We start from the raw sequence: 23,140 nt of genomic DNA on the forward strand, positions 1-23,140 counted from the left end.
CATGCCCTGAGGCACTTTTCCTTTCGCTCAATGATCGGGGCGGGGCCTGGAGGCTGGGTGACGCATGCGCAGCTGCTCACCCGAGCGAGACGGTTTTTTTTCCCCCAGGGGAGGGTCGGTGAGCGGCCGCAGGCAAGCTGCTCTCTGCCTGCCAACTACCACCACCGTCGGGGAGCCCGTTGGCCGTAAACACATATATAGAATAAAAAGCGAGCGATGCAACCGGAGTTTGGAGAGAGACGGGGCGGGAGCTTGGAAAAGCCGAGCGGCACAGGGAGCGTCTGAGTCCGTGCGGCGGCGGCGGAGGAGGAGCGGCGCACCGGGAGGGCGGGGGAAGAGTGTCCGGGGCGGAACGTTCCCGTGGGTGGCAAGGGGCCGGTGGAGGCGGAGACATTAGTTCCGCGCTGGCACCGGGCCCAGGCGGCCGACGAGCCATGAAGAAGAGCCGGGAGGACGACCTGAACGCGGCGCCTGAAGCGGCGTCACCCAGGGGCACCACCGAGAACCTGGCGGCCGATCCCGACTTCGAACCCCGGGGCGACCTCAGCTCGCTCGGCTCCGACTCCGAGATCAACGGCTACGGGGACCAGAAGATCGACAAGTACGGCTTTGTCGGCGGTGCCCAGTACACGGGCGACCTGTGAGTGCCAGGAGGGGGTTTCTCTCTCTTTCTACTTCCAAACACACACACAAATCACAGCCGCGGCACTGAGGCCAAAACCTGCAACCTCGAAGGAAGCTTTTTGCATAACTTTCCTCTCTTCACTCCCTCTCCTGTCTACTCCAGTGTCACTGATGCAAATTCCAAGTTTTTTTTATGTTGCAATCCCCCCCCCCCCCCGAACCTTTTTTCCTCTATCTTTCTCTCTTTCGGTGCTTCCTGAGGGGAATTGTGTCTTTGGGTTTGTTGGTTGCAGCGACACGTTATTTTTCACAGAAATCATTGCAGAGGAGTCGCGCGAACAGGGCCCAAAGTTTGACAACTGACTGGAATGGAAGCCCCCCACCCCGGGGATGAACATTAAAAACCGTCCCCGATTAAAACGAAGCCATTTACTGATGTCAGGAAAAAAAACAAGGGGCTTTAAAAAAAAAACACACCCAAATCTGTGCCACTTGAAAAACCCCAAGGAAGAAAAAGAAAGATACCTCGGGCAAAAGGGAAATCTTCAAGCTTTTGGGGTGAAAACGCAGACGGCAATGTTTCTCAAAGTAATTCTGGATGACGTGGGAATAATTGAAGCTTCATTCCAAGCAGTCTGGAAAGTGCATGTTTTGGGCCCTCTTGTTGCTTACAGCGACCGAGCCACTGGGCAGTGTGTGACGATAGATACCTAGCAGAAAGAGTGCCTGAATGTGCCTTGGGGGTGCAATTTAAAATAATTGTCTATTTTAGTTTTGTTAAAAGGACCTTCAGGGAAGTTTGGCATTAGGTTCGTGAACTTAATCTTTGTGGAGAAATCTGGGAGGAAGGGCCAACAATGAGTTGAAAATTAGGAAATGCAAGTTATGAATTGGTACATGGATCTGGTTTATGATGGCAAAGCTATTGAAGCTTTTAATACAACTGGGTAAAAGTTGATTTTATTAAAAATCAGCCCTTGGTGCCTAATTTTTGGACAATTCTGAAATCTATCAAATGATTGAAATTGTAACCGCTTGTTGATATTTTGTTCTTGTAGAACTATTGTAACATTGTTTGAGCCTTACATTACTGTCCAGAGTTACAGTTCATTTGACTGGAGTTTTCTGCTTTATGGTATAAATGTTGAAAAGGCAAATTACATAAATTACAGCCAATTAATACTTTTTGAAGTGTGGTCACTGCCGTGACATAGGAAACATGGCTGTCAATTTTGCACACCACAATCACCCTCATTTAATAAATCAGTGTTTCTGGTTTGGTTCCATATTTTTCATTCCCACCCCTGACCTGACAAAAGTGTCGACTTTTGTTAGGTTACGATTTCACCACTGCTGCTTGCTTTCCGGTCTTTTCCCACCTGAGCATTATTCATTTGTGCTAAGTTAATGTGTTCATTGCCTACTTGCCCATTTAAAAGGGCAAGGACATCACAGTGTAAGTCCACAAATTACGTATGCAGTTTCTACAGGGGGTTATTGAATGTTAATCAGATGCAAGAGCTTTCCCTGATGTTGGGATTTTGTGACTTATTACACACATAATGTCACCTTGGATAAGGGATCTTAGCATTTACTCATCTGGAAATAAGCCTGTGTCTTTAACAACTGAGCTGTCAGGCAAGCTAATTAAATATTAGTTAGGGAACTTTGTTTCATACTAGTTTGCTCCAGATTTGAATGAATCTTTTTCTTACTCTAGTTTTTTTCGTACACTTTGGTTTGAAGGGTACTCCATGGCTGTTGTTAGTGCTGCCATTGAGGTTTTGAGTGAAAGGTGATTGAAAATGACTTGTTTGGGACAAACCACGGAGCCACACTTGTATCTAAAAGTCGTGGGGTCAGAGATAATGAATACAGATTTGTATTCAAACAATGCTGCTGCACCATGTCACCCAGAATATTTGTTAAATGGTTTTTGTTGTGAATTTAAAAGTAGTGTGAAGGAAACCGAACAGATTGCCTGCCCTAGTTCCATTATTGAGAATAGGAACTCTAAAAAGATTTATGGCCAGTTACATAAATGGCTGCAAGAGCAGGTCAGAGGCGACCATGTCATTGTGATTGAAATTGTGTTTAATTAAGAAATGTTGCATGGTTTTGTACGTTTTTTCATTCTATAATAGACTTCACTACAGATGCATTTCTAAAGACACTATGTGATAGAAAATTAAGTACACATTTTGAGAAATTTGAGGAAGATAATTGCAAAGAAGTAACAGCCAGTCTCTGGTTTCGGAAATTAATGCTGAAAATGTAATCTTCAAAATTAAATCTTTCTTATTCCACGAATGTTTACTCTATATATTTGTAAATAGGCAGATTGTTTTTCTTTGTCAATTTAGAAACAACGTAATGTGACGTGGGTGTTGCTGGTAAAGCCAGCATTTATTGCCCATCCCTAATTACCCTTGAGAAGATGGTGGTGGGGAGCCACTGCCTTGAATCACTGAAACCTGTGGTGAAGGTACTTCCACAGTGCTGCTATGTAGGGAGCTCCAAGATTTCGACCTAGTGATGATGAAGCGATGGCGTTATATTCCAGAGACAGATGCTGTATGACTTGGGCAGCAAGCCTTTGTCTTAGTTGGGTTTGGGAGGATCCAAAGAAGTCTAAGTGAGTTTATTTTGGGAGGCACGAGTGAGTCACTTGCCGCTGTTCAGTCACTGTTCCAGTTGAGTCTGGATGAGTGTGACCTCCCAAAGCATTAGAGATGGTTATTACCTGGCACTTGTGTGGTGATAAATGTTATTTATCATTTATCTATTTATTAATTAACCTGAAAGTTGTCTAGGGCTTGATACAGGCAGTCATAGACTCCTTTGTTATTTGAGGCATTATGACTGGAATTGAATACGCCAATCATCAGTGGTCAACTCAACTCTTACCTTATGATGGGGGGGGCAGGCCATTGAAGCAGCTTAAGATGGTTGGGTTGACGGCGCTGTCCTGAAAATCTACTGCAGTGATGCTCTGGGGCTCAGATTATTGACTTGCAACAGCCGCAAACATCCTCCTTTTTGAGCTAGGTATGACTTCAACCAAGAGAGAATTTTCTCTTGATCCCCATTGACTTCACTTTTCTGGGTTCCTTGGCTGCCACTCTTGCCTCATCTCTGGAATTTTGTACTTTGGTCCATGTTTGTACCAAGGCTGTAATGAAGTCTGGAGCCTAGTGATGTGGACGGTTCCCAAACTGAACATTGGTGAACAAATTTTATGTGAGTGAAGTGCTGCTTGATAGCATTTTTGAAGACACCTTCCATCACTTTGCTCATTGAAAGTAGGCAGATGGGATAGAGTTGGATTGGTTTGGCCTCTTTTGGTGACCGGACATAATGGACAATTATAATTGTAACTGGTTCTCACTCACTGCTTGTTCATATTTCCTCAGCCCTCTTTACCAGGAAGAGGGGTTAAGCAGCCTTGAGTTTTCCCCCTCCACCTATCTGAAAAGAGAGGTTTTTGATTCTCTTCTTTATAAGTTTCAGGTGTGTGATCCAATCCTCTAGTAATAATCCCACAGAAAACATGAGATAAGGGAAATAAGTGGGTTAGTTTATTTGACACGGAATGTGGGAAATAGAAAATTTATGTCCTGTTCGTTCTTTTTTCTCTTTGCCCCCACTTTGCATTCATACCATAAAAGCGGGATCAGGGAAAGAAAGGGGTACAGGGCAAAGACCACCTAACAAAATAAGGAATTATTGTTTCACGCGAGTCTAGAATCAAAAATCCACAGGTGTATCCCTCCAGAGAGGTTAGCTAGTTGAAATTGATGTGGGGGTGATCCACTTTTTCAGTAGTGCTGACTTCCACGATGGAAAAAGCACGTAGAGATTAACTAGTCTTGTAGTAGGCGCTGGTACAGAAGTTTGAACGTTCCAGTCAAAAACTGAGGGCTAGGCAATTTAAACCTGGACAGATCTCTATTTCTGCTGCTGCTTTTGATGGAAGATGGCAGACATAGGTCAACTACTAGACTGGAGTCCTGGTTTCTTAGCTTAAATAATAATAATGATCTTTATTGTCACAAGTAGGCTTACGTTAACACTGCAATAAAGTTATAATGACTGAACCCAAAAGCTGTATAATTAAAGTATTTCGAACAGTTTGAGTCTTGGCCATTTGACAGGGTGGTTTCAGGTCGAGCTATTCTGATAGAGGTCTTTTGTTAAGATCCATTGCGTTTTGAGCAGGCAACTGTAGAATCCTTTGCACAGTGTTGGAGATGAGGAGTTCCAATAGTACCCAATTCTTTTTTCCAATTAAGGGGCAATTTAGCATGGACAACCCACCTAACCTACATATCTTTGGGTTGTGGAGGTGAGACTCACGCAAACACGGGGAGAATATGCAAACCCTACATGCAGAGTGATCCGGGGCTGGGATCGAACCCGGGTCCTCAACGGTGTGAGGCAGTAGTGCTAACCACTGTGCCACCCTTGGCTGGAATGTTTATACAATGCAAGGAATGTTACATTACAGGCATTGGATGAGTTAGCCTTTGTCTATTTTTAAACTGCTCAGAAATCTCCAGAACTGCCATCATGTAGTCAGCTACTGTCATTTTATCAGTTCAGCCATTTGTCCTTTTCTTTGGAAGAGAAACAAATTTATTTTAGAGTTTTTCCCCCCTATTTTTTGTTTTCTCGGCCGGACAGTGGTATTCTCTGCCAAGGGGTTTGTGAATCTAGGGAAAGAAGACACACCGACTTGGGTAATATACTTGTGAATGCTAACGTGATGATTCCCATTTTCTACATTGTCAAAAGCAGCTGAATTGAATGATTATAGTTAATGAAGACATTGCATGTAATAAGAAAAATATTTTACATTTATAGAGTGATTTAACAAGTTTCTGCAGATGTCCCAAAGCTCTTTTCACACAGTGTGAATTACTTTGAGGTGCTTGTGTCACTGAATGTGGCAGCCCACATAGCAAGTTCTCTCAAGCAGTAATCGCATGAAAGACCAGCTGTTTAAGGTGGTGCAAGTTAAGGGTAAAGCTGATTTGTTTAGTTGGAGATTTCCCTTCTCTTAGAATAATATCCTAGGAGCTTCAATGTCCACACAAACAGGTAACTGAACACTTATTCCAAAGGGCAGCATCTCTGACAATATGGCACTGCCTTGTATTTCATGGAGATGCTGTGTTATTGTTTATGTTTGCAAGTCCTGGATGGGAACTTGAACTGATAACCTTTTGAATCAGTGACTTCGAGTAACTATTCCACATGCGACCTCATTCATTCAGCGTAAGCATATTATTTTCATCTTGGTGTCTTTTTTATCATAAATTGATGAGATGAGAAACATTGTGCCAGTGTTTTTTGATCTGTGGAGTTCTTTGCTTCCTTAGTTACTGAATTTAATGGATGTTTGTGAAGTAAACATACATGTTGAGTATGTGTCGCTGCATCCACACCTGTAGCTCGTCAGCAATTTCTATTGGGCAATCCTCTTCCCCAATTACCAACCCTGTAACTTCGGTCAAAATATATTTTTAAAAAAGCTTTTGTATTCTTTGGATAAGTGAGCATTTGATGTGGTTACCCATTATTTAATGTGCAAATAATGGATCTGAGCCACGGGTACACTTCATTTGTTTATATAGCTGGCCTAGATTGCCATTATGCACTCTAATGTTACTAGTCAAGTAATTAAATTGCATTTTTCAGTTGCTGGACGAATAATAAACAAGATGTACTGAATAAGTCAATTTGACTATTAAAATAAAATTGCATTACAAGTAATCAACTAAAAGGTGGCTTTTACCACAAAATGATGTTTTAATTCTTGTGTTTAGTACCATAGGGCTTTCTTGGCATTTTCAATTTAAAAAAAGGAACTTTCAGTAAATTTTAAATCCCTTCTCTGACAGGTAGAGCCCAGTCTATTAAAATGAGTATTCTTCCAAGGTTTTGTTTTTGTTTCAATGTCAGTCTCCCTGTGTTTTTTTTTTGGGAGGGTTAATAGGTTGATCTCATTCTTTTATATGGGTGGGCAAGATCCCGAGGATCCTCGGGGCAGTTCTTCAAGGGAAGAAACAATTTGGGGGCATAGTTTTGTCAAATTCACTTTATTATTGTTGGGTGGCCAATGTTGAGACGGTGCTGAGGTGGTGCAGTGACTTGGGTTCCATATAGGGATAGATAGAGGTGAAGTCGTGTCGGGGTCTAGTCTGGGTACAGTGGTGACAGCCTTGCTTCATATTTCCCTGGCAAGGTACTCCTCGAACACTGTGGTCGTGTCCCACGTTAAGGATATGGCGGCAATTCAGGCTGCACTTTACGCTTGGAGTTGTATCGAGGATAGCCCTATTTATGCTAATACTTATTATTTCTGTCGAGACTGGATGGCAAGTTTGGTGTGTGGAAAGGGCTTGAGAGATTTGGGGATTTGTTTGTAGAGGGATGTTTGCCAGCTTGAAGGAATTGTCAGCGAAGTTCGGGCCTGCTGGGTCAAACTCTTTCAGGTACCTCCAGGATACCTCCAGCCTTCTCAACATTTCTCATGGCACTGCCGGGGTCTCTGGAAATAATTATTTCCCTGGCAGGGTCAGAGGCGGGTAACACATCTGGTATTTACGAGCAAATTCTGTCTAAGGATTGTGGTTTGGTGGATGAGGTGAAGGCAAAGTGGGAGAGGGGGTTGGGACCTATAGAGGATGATGAGTTGTGGAGTGAGGCCCTTTGTAGGGTGAACTCTCGTGTGCGCAGTTTGAGCTGATCCAACTTGAGGTGGTGCATAGGGTGTGCCTGACCAAAGCTATTGAGACAAGTGGTTTCTTTCCAGAGGTATAGGGCAGGTAATTTATTTAAAAACATTTTTTTAAATCCCCATCTCCATGAATCCATATTAATTTAGTAAGTTAGCTGATCAACAGCAAGAGTAGGTAACTCAAGTTGGTACTTGGAGGAATTATGTTAAAACATCTGAACTGTTGTGTACTTTGTTTACCTACTAGTTGAAAGCCCACCTTCAACCACCCCTTCCTCTTTAACTGCCATCCTGGCCCCTACACCCTATCCCTCTGAATGTTCTGGAACATATCAATTCCTTGCCTTTGCTCAGTCAAATTGCTTTGGTCTTTTTCCATTCCACCCACAAGACTCCAGGTCACTGATCAAAGAACTTCTGTGTGATTAACCACATTCTCCATTGTCATTCGTCCATGATACTGCCCATTCAGGGTTCCGTTGCGACATTGCTGAAACCCACATCATATCTTTTGTCTTCCAGACTCAAAATGTTCGACTACTTTCTTGCCAGCCTCTCAACTTCATCCTTTATTAATATTAATTAATCCAGACTGCTGCCATCCATCTGCATTCTATTCTATTTTACTTACCACCCATATAATATCTCCATTGTCTTCCATTCCGATTTAAGTTCAAAGCTGTGGAGAGCAAAATCTCTTCCCTTGCTTGGAGGCAAAACCTCCAGTCACCTTGATTTCACACTCTGAAAACTTTTTCACAAACTCTTTCACATTGGTATATCCCTTAACTGTTCAGTATATTTAGCTACAGCCCCTTACTTTCGCAGCTGCTGTGCTCAGATCTAAACCTCGGTCCTGAATGATCTGAAATTTGTTTTGATACGTTAAAGTGCTACATAAATGTAAGCTATTGTTAATGTTGCTTTGTATCATTCATTTCAATCACATTATAAGCTATTCAGGGACAATATATTTTAGTTAATGTCCAATGTATTAACCTGTTCATGTATTTATTATAAAATTACAGCTTAAATCCTGATCAATTTTTGCCCATTGACATACTGCATGTGCTTTTGCAATAGAGACTACATACTGCACCATTGAAGTAGTTTTAATCTTCAAATTCGGGTTTAAATTGTAAGTGGGGCATCATTCATGACCATTATGTTGCATATTTTGGGCATAGTAGGAGAATTAAATGTAAAATAAAGCTAAAAGTATGAGTAGTCAAGTGTTCCTAGATTAGGATCTGCTGGTTAGTACAGCTCCATGGTGCTTACTGTGACAAATTCACTGCCTTGAGAATTGGTTTTAATTCCAGCAGAAGTATTGTTCACATTTCAGCAAATTATAGATTAATAACAGAACTGAGTCTGAAGCTTTAATGTTGATACTTCCTTTTTTTATATTGTATTTTTGTGACGATAACTTTTTATAATCTCTGCTTGTCAGCTTGTGGTGTAGGTTAGTGGTAAAGGTGTTGTATGTTTGGGGGTTTTAGCAGAGTAGTTTGGCAGAGAACTTTCACTCTTGTCGCTGTTTACTCCGTAGTCTGTCTAGTGCAGGGGTGGGCAAACTACGGCCCCCCCAAAGGTATTTCTGCGGCCCACCAAGTCATTAAAAAAAAAAAAAAAAAAATTTTTTTTTAAAAAAAATTTTTTTTTTTAAGGTTAATGCTGTTGGGTTACTTACTGGTATAGGGTGGATACGTTGACTTGAGTAGGGTGATCATTGCTCGGCACAACGTCGAGGGCCGAAGGGCCTGTTCTGTGCTGTTCTATGTTCTATATGAGGCGCCCAGAATCATAACCGGGTGAAGTAATTATTTTACTTAATATACTATGCGGCCCTTTGTGAATTGTGAATTTCTGAATGTGGCCCTTGCACGGAAAAGTTTGCCCACCCCTGGTCTAGTGAGTGCAGGGTTTGTGAACAGCCCAGTTTTCAACAAAATGTACTTGAAATGAGGAACTGCTGCAAAGAGACATTGATAGGATGCAGAGCTGGGCCGAAAAATGGCAGATGGAGTTTGCAGGATAGGTCTTATGAGGAAAGGTTGAGGGAGCTAAGGCTTTTCTCTTTGTAGCAGAGGAGGATGAGGGGCAACTTAATAAAGGTTTATAAGATGGTGAGGGGGATAGATAGAGTGGACGGTCAGAGACTATTTCCTCGGGTGGATGTAGCTGTTACAAGGGGACATAACTATAGGATTCAGGGTGGGAGATATAGGAGGGATGTCCGAGGTAGGTTCTTTACTCGGAGTGTGGTTAGGGTGTGGAATGGACTGCCTGCTGTGATAGTGGAGTCGGACACTTTAGGAACTCAAGCGGTTATTGGATAGGCACATGGAGCACACCAGAATGACAGGGCGTGGGATAGCTTGATCTTGGTTTCGGACAATGCTCGGCACAACATCGAGGGCCGAAGGGCCTGTTCTGTGCTGTACTGTTCTATGTTCTATGATAACGGCTCCGATTTTGTTTTCAGCAGCTATTATTTACATTTTGGTCTGATTCTTGTGGTACGAATTCAAAGCAGAACTTCACTTTACTGAAATTCCTAGAACTGAGAAATACTTTGGAAATGTGAATCCCCCATCCCAAAAGATAACATTTCTTGTCCTGTTGTTTAATGGATTGTGGGGATCAAACTTGTAGGGATGTTGAGATCAATAGAAAGAGGGAGAAAAAAGAGGAAAATCTTTTTTTTAAAATTAATTTTTAGGTTTCTGCTGTTACCCATCAATTATTCCAACCCGTACTTCTGCTGGAATTAAAACTAATTCTCAAAACAGTTAATTTATTACATTAAGCACCACGGTGCTGTACTAACCAACAGATTACAACTTTTGTTACCTATGTAAATGCATGTGAATTTGAATAAAATTAATAAGCATTTCCCCCCTTCCCCCCCCCCCAAAAAAAATTGCAACAAAGTACTGTGTTCCCCTTTTCCCTCCCTTGGAAAACCAAGGTTGATGAAAATGATTTTATGAAGTAACCTTGTCAGTATTATTTCAGTTGCAATGCCTTTCGTTGCATTGAATGGAAACATTTAGAATAAAAGTTCAATTCTCTCTCAATCTTTGCACTGGGAGGTTTGGGGGGTGGGGGGGGAGAGGATTGTCAACGTCAAAGGTTGGATTAGTTCCTGTAAATTTGATTTTAGGTTACCATTTTGTTTCCATGGTTCCTGTCAACTTGGCTGTTCGCCATTGCACTCTTTCATCACTGACACATTGATCAAAATATATTTACCCGGTGTTGAACATCTTGTATACAAAGTTTGAAACTGGCTCCATTCATCTTTCTTCAGTACTACATGCCATGGCACAGCCTGAAAAAATAAAGGGTGTGGTAGACAGGAGTACTTTAAAAATATAATTAAAGCATAATCCCAAAGAATGTATTGTGTGCTGACTCTGTTGCTTTGAATCATAAACCAAAACCTTAAATTGGGGGTACTTTGCAGATTCTTGTAGCAGTGCAGATTCTTGCAGCAGTATGTGATTGTTTTGCAAATTGGTTCATTCGGTTGTTGGGTGTGTATTACTGGCCTCTAACCCAATTTGAATTGAAGCCAGTCCCTCTTCTCACTGGAGGTCCTGATTCTACCCTTATTGATGTGTGATTCTTATCTGTTTGCCGTTGAGCCCTATTTAAATGCAAGAGTTTTGAGAAAAAGTAAAACAGCCAAATGACACACAGTCTGGTGTATAAATATTTCTGCTGTTGACTTGGGTGCTTCCTTTGAAGTTTAATCACTTCATTTTCTGCTTTCAAGTTGTTAGTCAGCTATAAGGTTCCACATATGCCTGCACTCCAGGTGTGGAATTCTATGTCTACTTGTTCTATAGTAAGGCAGAGTGTGCAATCTCTAGCTTGGGTTTTTAAAGTAAGAAGTCTTACAACACCAGGTTAAAGTCCAACAGGTTTGATTCAAACACGAGCTTTCGGAGCGCGGCTCCTTCCTCAGGTGAATGGCGAGGTATGTTCCAGAAACATTTATATAGACAAAGTCAGAGATGCTGGACAATGCTTGGAATGCAGGCATTTGCAGGTAATCAAATCATTACAGATGCAGGGAGAGGGATAATCACAGGTTGAAGAGGTGTAAATTGTCTCAAGCCCGAACAGTTGGTAGGATTTTGCAAGTCCAGGCCTGATGGTGGGGGGTGGATGTAATGCGACATGAATCCAAGATCCCTGTTGAGGCTGCACTCAACGATGCTCCACTTCTCCAGCTTTCACCCGAAACACATTAAAGAAGCCATCCCCTATGGACAAGCCCTCCGTATACACAGGATCTGCTCAGACGAGGAGGAGCGTAACAGACACCTACAGATGCTGAAAGATGCTCTCGTATGAACGGGATATGGCGCTCGACTCATCGATCGACAGTTCCAACGCGCCACGGCAAAAAACCGCACCGACCTCCTCAGAAGACACACACTGGACACCACTGACAGAGTACCCTTCGTCGTCCAGTACTTTCCTGGGGCGGAGAAACTACGACATCATCTTCGCAGCCTTCAACACATCATCAATGAAGATGAACATCTTGCCAAGGTCATCCCCACACCCCCACTACTTGCCTTCAAACAACCGCGCAACCTCAAACAAACCATTGTTTGCAGCAAATTACCCAGCCTTCAGAACAGCGACCACGACACCACACAACCCTGCCAGGGCAATCTCTGCAAGACATGCCAGATCATCGACTCGGATACCACCATTACACGTGGTAACACCACCCACCAGGTACGCGGCACATACTCGTGCGACTCAACCAATGTAGTCTACCTCTTACGCTGTAGGAAAGGATGTCCCGAAGCGTGGTACATTGGCGAGACCATGCAGACACTGCGACAACGAATGAACGGGCATCGTGCAACAATCACCAGGCAGGAATGTTTCCTTCCAGTCGGGGTACACTTCAGCAGTCAAGGGCATTCAGCCTCTGATCTCCGGGTAAGCGTTCTCCAAGGCGGTCTTCAGGACACGCGACAACGCAGAATTGACGAGCAAAAACTTATAGCTAAGTTCCGCACGCATGAGTGCGGCCTCAACAGGGATCTTGGATTCATGTCGCATTACATCCACCCCCCCGCCATCAGGCCTGGACTTGCAAAATCCTACCAACTGTTCGGGCTTGAGACAATTTACACCTCTTCAACCTGTGATTATCCCTCTCCCTGCATCTGTAATGATTTGATTACCTGCAAATGCCTGCATTCCAAGCATTGTCCAGCATCTCTGACTTTGTCTATATATAAATGTTTCTGGAACATACCTCGCCATTCACCTGAGGAAGGAGCCGCGCTCCGAAGGCTCGTGTTTGAATCAAACCTGTTGGACTTTAACCTGGTGCTGTAAGACTTCTTACTGTGCTCACCCCAGTCCAACACCGGCATCTCCACATCAGGGTTTTTAAAGGTGTGAGGTGCACTTTATTGGGCAGCATGGTAGCACAAGTGGCTAGCACTGTGGCTTCACAGCGCCAGGGTCCCAGGTTCGATTCCCCGCTGGGTCACTGTCTGTGCGGAGTCTGCACGTTCTCCCCGTGTCTGCGTGGGTTTGCTCCGGGTGCTCCGGTTTCCTCCCACAGTCCAAAGACGAGCAGGTTAGGTGGATTGGCCATGCTAAATTGCCCTTGGTGTCCAAAAAGGTTAGGAGGGGTTATTGGGTTATGGGGATAGGGTGGAAGTGAGGGCTTAAGTGGGTCGGTGCCGACTCGATGGGCCGAGTGGCCTCCTTCTGTACTGCTGCATAAGACAAGGATGCATGGTGTTAAGGGTAGTGTACTAGCATGGATAGAGGATTGGTTGTCTAACAGGAAACAAAGAGTGGGAATAAATGAGTGCTATTCTGGGTGGCAATCAGTGACGAGTGGTGTGCCTCAGGGATCGGTGTTGGGACCACAATTATTTACAATTTATATAGACGATTTGGAGTTGGGAACTACGTGTAAGGTATCCAAGTTTGCAGATGACACGAAGGTGTGTGGCAGAGCAAAGTGTACTGAGGACTGTAAAACCTTACAGAGGAACATTGACACATTTGAGTGAGTGGACAAAGGTCTGGCAGATGGAGTATAATGTCAATAAGTGTGAAGTCATGCATTTTGGTAGGAGAAACAATAGAACGATTACTTAAATGGTAAAAAGCTGCAGCATGCTGCTATGCAGAGGGACCTGGGTGTACTTGTGCATGAGTCATAGAAGGTTGGTCTGCAGGTGCAGAAAGTAATTAGGAAGGCAAATGGAATTTTGTCCTTCATTGCTAAGGGGATTGAGTTTAGAAGTAGAGAGGTAATGTTGCAGTTGTACAAGATGCTGGTGAGGCCACACCTGGAGTACTGTGTGCAGTTTTGATCTCCACACTTGAGAAAGGATGTGCTAGCACTAGAGGGGGTGCAGAGTAGGTTCACCAGGCTGATTCCGGAGTTGAGGGGGTTATCGTATGAGGAGAGGTTGAGTAGATTGGGATTATATTCACTGGAATTCAGAAGGCTGAGGGGGATCTAATAGAAACATATAAAATTTTGAAGGGAATGGATAAGATAGAAGTAGAAAGGATGTTTCCACTGGTAGGTGAAAGTAGGACAAGAGGGCATAGCCTCAAGATTAGGGGGAGCAGATTTAGGACTGAATCAAGGAGGAACTTCTTCATCCAGAGGGTGGTTAAAGTATGGAATTCCCTACCGAAAGGAGTAGTAGACGCTACTTCATTGAATATATTTAAAGGTAGGGTAGATGTTATTTTGAAAAATAAAGGAATTATGGGATATGGCGAGAATGCGGGTAAGTGGTTCTGAGACCACGAAAAGATCAGCAATGATCTTACAGAATGGCGGAGCAGGCTCGAAGGGCCGGACGGTCTACTTCTGCTGCTAGTTCTTATATTCTTATGCTCAATGTTATTGTTGAGATCTGGGGCTGTAAAAGGGGAACAGCAAAAAGGGGCATTAAAAATTACATACACACGATGAAGAGTAAGATTGGTGTTTCAAAGAAATTGGATACACTCAAATTTTTTCCGAATGTGATAAGTTAAGGTAAACAAAGAACATTTCTTTAAATGACTTGGGGCAGAACTTTTAGTTTTAGTTGCCTGGTTTAGTTCTCTATAAACGAGAATTCAAGAACTGCTTATTTCATTCCGGATTGTTGTGTGGTGGAAAATGGGTAGAGAGATCATATCTCCCATGAAAATACAGTAAACTGAATTGAATTATTTCCTGTCAATTCATATCCATAGTCCCATTTGGGTAGATATGATGCAAGAGTAGGGCACTCGTCATTCTATTTTGCAGTGGATGCCATTTTCCACTTGTACTGTGTATCTGACTTCCCGTTATTACAGGTTGGCTGTTGCCACTTTAACTGTGGTTATATGCCCAGCCAGGTGCCAGAATAAAGACACTGCAGCTGGTGTTAAAAGAGGAACTTATTTGAGCCAGAAATTTCAAGAAAACCCTCATATCCTACATGTGATGCCAACATTAGATAGCTTTTTGGAAAAAGAGGTAATGTAAGGCAAAATACCTGGAAAGTTTGCACAAGAAAGATCCAAGATGGCATGGACGGATAATATCAGAACGTGGACTGGCCCCTCTATAGGATAGGCATTGAGAGTCCTGGGGAACAGACTTCATGGAAAAAGATTGTTCATAGTGCAGCCAATGCTTGAAACAAGGGATACGGTCTGGGGGTGTTACAGTTATTGTGGGTTATTTTGTTGCATTTCATTGTTTGTCGTTACGTTTTATATTTTCTGTAAAAACTTCCAATAAAAATTATATTTTAAAAAAACGCTTGAAACGAGTTCAGATAAAGGCAGGACAAGAAAATGCATCAATTTGCAAAGGAGACATTCTATTTCTGGTATTAGAATAATGCACGTGAAACCCAGGATTTGGCAATAGTGTTGGAAATAATCTTAACGATGGGTTTACGTGAGAATGTAAAAGTCCCCTGACTTCTATGATATATATATATTTTTAATTTAAAGTACTCAATTTTTTTTTTCTAATTAAGGGGCAATATCAGCGTGGCCAATCCACCTGGCCTACACATCTTTGGATTGTGGGGGTGGGACCCATGCAGACACGGGGAGAACATGCAAACTCCACACGGACAGTGACCCGGGGCCGTGATCGAACCTGGGTCCTCAGCGGCATGAGGTAGCAATGCTAACCACTGCGCCAATGGGATGTCCTGACTTCTACGCTAAATACATTTAAATATTTTTTGACTATATTTGAATTCTTTCCCCCAAATCAAGTTAGCTTTATGTTGGGTCATTTGACATAACCCAAGGCAGTTACATTTTTGTTTGTTTTTGGAGGTGCACACAGATGCCATAAGAGACATGTACTTGGAGGACTAATTTGCAGGGTTATGGATAAAGAATAATGTGTGGAGCAAAATTGTACACCCCTTTCAAAGAGCCAGTTCATATGATGGACTGATTGAAATTTCTAGGTCCATTGGAGGAGATGGTTTTATTTGCAGTGAGTTTAATCTCCAACACTCAATTTATACCCCGAAAGTTTATATAATTGCACGTCCTCTTTCCGGATGCACTATTGGATAAAATGGCTGCAGTTGTGGACTCAGCAAACTTTGTAAATGCCATTTAAGGTCCATTATGGCTTTGTAGATCATTTGTAGTTCCGTGCAATGTTCCTGGGATTTTATTTCTCACACCAAGTGGGCAGCACAGTAACACAGTGGTTAGCACAGTTGCTTCACAGCTCCAGGGTCCCAGGTTCGATTCCCGGTTTTGGTCACTGTCTGTGCGGAGTCTGCACGTTCTCCCCTTGTCTGCGTGGGATTCCTCCTGGTGCTCCGGTTTCCTCCCACAGTCCAAAGATGTGCAGGTTAGGTGGATTGGCCATGTTAAATTGCCCTTAGTGTCCGAAAAAGGGTAGGGTGGGGTTACGGGGATAGGGTGGAGACATGGGCTTAAGTAGGGTGCTCTTTCCAAGGGCCAGTACAAACTCGATTGGCCGAATGGCCTCCTTCTGCACTGTAAATTCTATAAAAGAAAAAGTACATGAAATAATTCTGTTCCATAAACCATTTTCTTTGTTTTTCTGAGGTAAATGTTGCCACATTTTGGAATGTTTGCATCTGAAACTTTTGTTTTTCTACAGACAATTTTGAAATTACATTGTTCATTTTTATTTTAAAAGTATACTAATGATTCAGTATGTTATGACTAACAAATGACCTAATGTCAAGCATGTTTCAGCTACTGTTTCTGATCCGTCGACAGTGTGCAAATCTCTACAATGTTTTACAAATCCAGTTACAAGTAGGAAACCAATTATGGAGGTAAATATGCTTGCCAACTTGGTTGGGGAAGTTGTTCACTCTCATTAAGTTTGAAATCAAACATCTGCATGCTCTCTGAATTGAGACTATGCATACTTGAGTTCATCATTTTTGTTCCCTTTCCTCCTACCTCTCCCCAGACCACTGACATTTATCTCCACAGGCCACACACCATTTCCTGAATCTGAGCACTGCAGCTATTGGTCTTAATCAGCAATGCTCTTGGCAGATATAAGAGTAGCCTGAAGAGATTCACATTGTGGTTCTGATAGCCAGTTATGGATAAGCTATAGTTTCCACCATTGGGAGGACAGCAGCTATTATCTCAGTACAAACTCTGTACCTATGCCACCGATTTCATCCCCCTCTCTGGCTGTTCTTTTGGGCTGAATCAACTCTTCAGACATGGTATAGTTTTCATCACAAATACTTATGCCTCAAATGCTGACAATCTCTGCCATGTTACTGACGCTCACATCCATGCCTTTGACCAGGCAAAATTTTAGATTTCATAAAAATGCGCAGTAAAATTTATTTTGGAGTATATCTATTTCTGTGGTGGTTTATTTAGGTTGCAGTGTATAAATAGATGCATCCTTTGTCCATTTTTTTTGACGTTGTGGGTTTTAAGTCGCTTAAGTGCGCAGGCAATTATTCTTAAGAGCAGTCTGACATTTTGGATGACTTAATTTGTGAAATAGGTCATGTGTTTTAATGTGAGAGCTAATTTTAACTGAAGCACCTTGTTTCAGCTAAATATTTGATCAGTTCAAAACCTGGTTTCGATGTGGTGCTAGAAGGAAGCATAGTTCCTCCTCACACAAAGGAACAATCAGCAGCTTTTTTGGTCAGTTTGAGACTAGAGAAAGAAAGTGCAGTGAAAAAAGTGAGCGATTGTAAAATTCTAATTCTGACTATGGGCATTGAATGTTACGTGCCCCATGCATTTATTCTACTTTTTTCAAGTTCTTCCCCATTGCATGCACACATTAGTCACACGGTTTAATTTAGACCTGGTAGCATTGTAATGTATCCTTCCAGTGACATTCAAGTAACTACAGAAAGAGTATGCATACTTTATTTTTTACTTGTTTTTGATTGTGCAAGATTTGGGGAGGCGGTGGCATAGTGCTATTGTTGTTGGGCTAGTAATCCAGAGACCCAGGGTAATGATCTGTGGACCCAGGTTTGAATCCCATCATGGGAAATGGTGGAATTTAAACTCAAAACAAATCTGGGATTAAAAGTCCAATGATGACCATGAAACCATTGTTGATTGTCGTAAAAACACATCAGGTTCACTAAGGGAAAGAAATCTGCCATCCTTACCTGGTCTTGCCTACATAATAATAATCTTTATTATTGTCACAAATTGGCTTACATTAACACTGCAATGAGGTTATGAAAATCCCCTAGTCGCCACACACTGGCGCCTGTTCAGGTACATTGAGGGAGAAATCAGAATGTCCAATTCACCTAACAAGCACGTCTTTCAGGACTTGTGGGAGGAAACCGGAGCACCTAGAGGAAACCCATGCAGACTCTGTACAGACAGTGATCCAAGCAAGAATCGAACCTGGATGCGCTGTGAAGCAACAGTGCTAACTACTGTGCTATATAGGAAGTGCAAGAGGGCACTTAAGAAAGCGATTATGGCGCAATGGTAGCACTGCAGTCTCATGGCGCCGAGGTCCCAGGTTCGATCCTGGCTGAGTCACTGTCCATGTGGAGTTTGCACATTCTCCCCATGTTTGCGTGGGGTTCGCCTCCACGACCCAAAGATGTGCAGGCTAGGTGGATTTGCCACGCCAAATTCCCCTTAATTTGAAAAATGAATTGGGTGCTCTAAATTTATAAAAAAAAGTGATTAAAAGAGTAAAAAAGAAGCACGATAAAGGACTTGCGAGTAAGATTAGGGAGAACCCCAAGATATTTTATAAATATATTAAGGGGCAGAGGTTAACCAGGGAAAGAGTCTGGCCCATTAGAGACCAAGGCGGCAATCTGTGTGAAGCTGCAGGGCATTGCTTGGCTGTTAAATGAATACTTCTAATTGGTTTTCACTCAAGAGGACGAGAAATGGGACTGAGGACCTTGAGCAATTTGACTAGGAAGTCAGGAGGTATTGGAGGCTTTGACAGGCTTAAAAATAGACAAATCCCCAGGCCCAGATGAATTGTATTCCAGACTGCTGTAGGAGGTGAGATAGGAAATTGCAGGGGCTCTGGCACAAGTTTTTAAATTCCTCTCTGGCCACCGGGGAAGTGCTAGAGGACTGGAGAACAACTTGTTCCACTTTTCAAGAAGGGTGGTAGAGACAAGCTAGGGAATTACAGACCGGTGCGTCTCCTGTCAGTGGTAGGAAAACTATTGGAGATAGTTTTCGGAAGGAGAGAATTAATTTCCACTTGAAAGTCATGGGCTGATTAGGGATAGTCAACATGGCTTGTCAGAGGGAGGTCATGCCTAACCAATTTGACAAAAGTTTTTGATAGTGACGAGTGTGGATGAAGAAAATGCAGTTGATGTATCACACAGTTGATGCATGTCATATGGATTTTACCAAAGCCTTTGACAAGATCCCACATGGGCAACTGAGAAGGTTGAAGAACATCGAATTCAATGAAACCTGCCAAGATTGCTGGGTGGTTAACAGTGAAGAAGAGGGCCGTAGGTTACAGGAAGATATAGATGGATTGGTCAGATGGGCAGAGCAGTGTCAGATGGTATTTAACCCGAAGTGCGAGGTGATGCACTTTGGAAGAAGAAACAGGACAAGGGAGTACGTAATGAATGGTTGGACACTAGGAAGCACAGAGGAACACATGGGTCTTGGGGTAATTATTCTCAGATCTCTGAAGGCAGCAGAGCAGGTGAAGGACATGTTGGAGACATTGATGGGTGCTTGGGCGTTTCTTCGGCCCCTGGAATTGGACAGAGCGCACAGAGCCCTCGCGGGGAAGCCCAGAGCGAATGAACAGCCGAGGATCATGGTTGTACATTTTCACCATTTCATGGACAAGGAACACGTTTTGCGGTGGGCCAAGAAAGAACGGAGCAGCAAGTGGGAGAACTGTGTGTTGCGCATCAATCGGGACCTGGGAGCAGATTTGGCCAAGAGGCGAGCTGGGTTCAATCGGACAAAAACGCCCCTCTTTAAGAAGGGGGTGAAGTTCAGGATGCTGTACCCAGCCCACCTGTGGGTCACCCATGAGCAACGGGACTTCTACTTTGAAATGCCAGACGAAGTATGGACCTTTTATTAAAAAAGTGAAGCTGGAGGTGAATTAAAAGACACTTTAGCCTTGGAGAGGTACTGTAGCAGCAATTTGTGGTGCCGGATTGTAAACATTTAAGTTGCTCTATGTGAAATAATGGGCTGTGTGGATGGTTAAAAGTTGATCTGTCTTGCAGGGACCTTGTTAGAGGGGGGATGGGCTTTAAATTTAGTTCTGCCTTTTGGGTGACTATTTCTCTAAAGTGATTGTTTCTTCGCTGTTTTTTTTTCGCTGTTTGTTTACTGGGGAATGTTTATTCATGTGGGGGGGGGAGGGAGGAGAGTACAATAGGGAAACAGACTGCTTGGTGCGGGGGCGGGAGCTATCGAGTCAGCATGGGTCAGCTGACTCTCGGAAGCGCAGTGGGGGCTGGACAGGTGTTCAGCTGGAGCTTGACTTGGGGGATTGGGTTTTTAGTGTTGTTGCTAGGGGGCAAGGTGGGGAGCTGCTTTGCTGACGGGAGGAACTGTTACTAGGGGACAGATGGGAGGTCGGGAACGGTGACTGCCCGAGTGGGGACTCGAGGGAGCGGAGGGCGTGAGCTCGAGGCTGGTTTAAAAGGGGGGATGGCTAGTCGGGGGGGGTGGGTGGTTGGAAGCCCCCGTCCAGGCTGGTCACATGGAACGAGAGGGGACTGAATGGACCAGTCAAGAGGACTCGCGTGTTCGCGCATTTGAGGGAACTGAAGGCGGACATGGCAATGCTACAAGAGACGCACCTAAAGGTTACAGACCAGACAAGATTGAGGAAGGGGCGGGTTAGCCAAGTGTTCCACTCAGGACTGGACTCAAAGACCAGGGGGTTATTGATCTTGATCAGTAAACGAGTGGCATTTGAGGCAGGGAGAATCGTGTCAGACAAGGGGGTAGGTACATAATGGTGAGTGGGAAGCTGGAGGGGGTGAGTGTGTTACTTGTGAACATACATGCTCCGAATTGGGACGACGTGGAATTTTAGGCGGGTGTTAGGTAAGATCCCAGACTTAGAGTCGTGTAACCTGATCGTGGGAGGGGACTTCAACACAGTCATTGATCCGGAATTGGACCAGCCATTGATCCGGAATTAGACCGGTCAAAATCCAGGACAGGGAGAAGGCCGGCTGTGGCAAAGGAATTGAAGGGTGTTATGGAACAGATGGGGGGGGGGGGGGGGGGGGGGGGGGGAAGAAGGAGTAGACCCATGGAGGTTTGCACGTCCACAAGGTATACTCTCGCATTGACTTTTTTGTTCTGAGCAGGGCGCTAATACCAAAAGTGGTGGATACTGAGTATTCGGCAATTGCAGTGTTGGATCATGCCCCGCACTGTGTGGAGAGAGGGCAACGCCAGCTGTGGAGTCTGGATGCAGGGTGCTAGCGGATGAAGTGGTCTGTGAGCGGGTTAACAAGTCCATCCAGATCTACCTGGAAACAAATGGTACGGGTGAGGTCTCTGCAGCGATGGAATGGGAAGCTTTGAAGGCAGTAGTCAGAGGGGAATTAATCTCGATATGGGCCCACAGGGAGGTGGAACGGGCGGAGAGGGATAGATTAGTGGAGGAGATACTCCAGGTGGACAGGAGATACTCGGAGGCCCCGGACGCGGGGCTACTGAGGAGGTTACAGGTGGAATTTGGGGTGTTGACCGCAGGGAAAGCAGTGGAACAGTTGAGGAAGGTGGGGGGGTTGCGATCTATGAGTACGGGGAAAAGGCAAGTAGAATGTTGGTGCACCCGCTCATGAAAAGAATGGTGGCCAGGGAGATAGGTAAAGTAGAGAGTAGAGACGGTAATACTGTCCTGGACCCAGCGGGGGTGAACGAGGTGTTTACGGACATTTTATTGCAAATTATATGAGCCGGAATCCCTGGCTAGGGTGTGGGGATGAGGCAATTTCTGGATCAGTTGAGGTTCCCAAGGGTGGAGGAGGACCTGGTGGAGGGCTGGGAGTCCCAATTAAGATTGAGGAAATAATCAAGGGGCTGGAGGGCATGCAGTCAGGCAAGGCACCGGGGCCTGACGGCTACCCGGTGGAATTCTATAAGACGTTTTCAGAGATATTGAGCCCACTGCTGGGGAGGACATTTAACGAAGCAAGAGAGAAGGGAGTCCTCCCCAAACAATGTCACAGGCCTCGATTTCATCTTGAAACGGGAGAAGGATCCGGAGCAATGCGGGTCATACAGGCCGATTTCTCTGCTGAATGTGGATGCCAAACTGCTGGCTAAGATACTGGCTACAAGGATAGAGGACTGTGTCCCGGGGTGATAGGGGAAGACCAGACGGGATTTGTAAAGGACAGGCAACTCAAGGCCAATGTTCGAAGGCTTCTAAATGTTGTTATGATGCCCTCAGAAGAAGGGCAAGTGGGAGGACGAGCTAGGAGGAAAGATAGAGATGGGTCTATGGGCGGATGCCCGAAGCAGGGTTAATACAGCCTCATCATGTGCTCGGCATAAGGTAGTCCACCGGGCACACCTGTATGTCTAGGATGAGCAAACTTTTCGGGGTAGAAGATTGGTGTGCGGGAGGCCTAGCAAATCATGTCCACATGTTTTGGTTTTTATTTGCCCGAAACTTGGAGGGTTTTGGCAGAATTTTGCTAAGGCAATGTCCACAGTGCTAAAAACACGAGTGGTGCCGAGTCCGGCTGTAGCGATCTTTGAAGTGTCGGAAGATCCGGGAGTTCGGGGGCGAAAGAGGCCGACGTCCTGGCCTTTGCCTCCCTGGTAGCTCGGAGACAGATCTTATTAATGAGGAGGGACTCGAAGCCCCCGAGTGTAGAGACCTGGGTTAGTGACATGGCTGGGTTTTTCGGTCTTGAGAAAATAAAGTTTGCCTTCAGAGGGTCAATGCTAGGGTTCTCCCGGAGGTGGCAGCCGTTCGTCGACTTTCTCGGGGAAAATTAAATATGTCAGCACATGCAGTATTCCAAGGGGGGTGGGGGGTGAATTGTTGTATGGTTGAGGTGTGTGATGATTGGGCTGGGGGGAGGGAAATATTTATTTTACCAAGTTGATGTCATTGTTTTTGTTACTGTTATAAAAAATTTCAAATACCTTGATAAAATATTATTAAAAAGAATATAAGAGTAGGTGGGGGACGAGTGGAAGAGCTGGGGGCCCCGATTAGAGTAGAGGAGGTATTGGGGGGCCTTAAGGCCATGCAGTCGGGGAAGT

The 23,140-nt window shown here is 44.1% G+C and overlaps 1 protein-coding gene across 1 annotated transcript in view; it reads left to right on the forward strand.

Moving 5' to 3' along the window:
• The first annotated feature begins 434 nt into the window (after positions 1–434).
• tbc1d10ab (TBC1 domain family, member 10Ab) overlaps positions 435–23,140 on the forward strand; it is a 91,568-nt gene continuing 68,862 nt past the window's right edge. Inside the window, exon 1 of the mRNA XM_038786153.1 lies at positions 435–640. Coding sequence (XP_038642081.1) covers positions 435–640 — 206 coding nt within the window. The remainder of the gene's footprint in view (positions 641–23,140) is intronic.

This window comes from Scyliorhinus canicula, chromosome 1 (genome assembly GCF_902713615.1).
Source record: "Scyliorhinus canicula chromosome 1, sScyCan1.1, whole genome shotgun sequence".
NCBI lineage: Eukaryota > Metazoa > Chordata > Chondrichthyes > Carcharhiniformes > Scyliorhinidae > Scyliorhinus > Scyliorhinus canicula.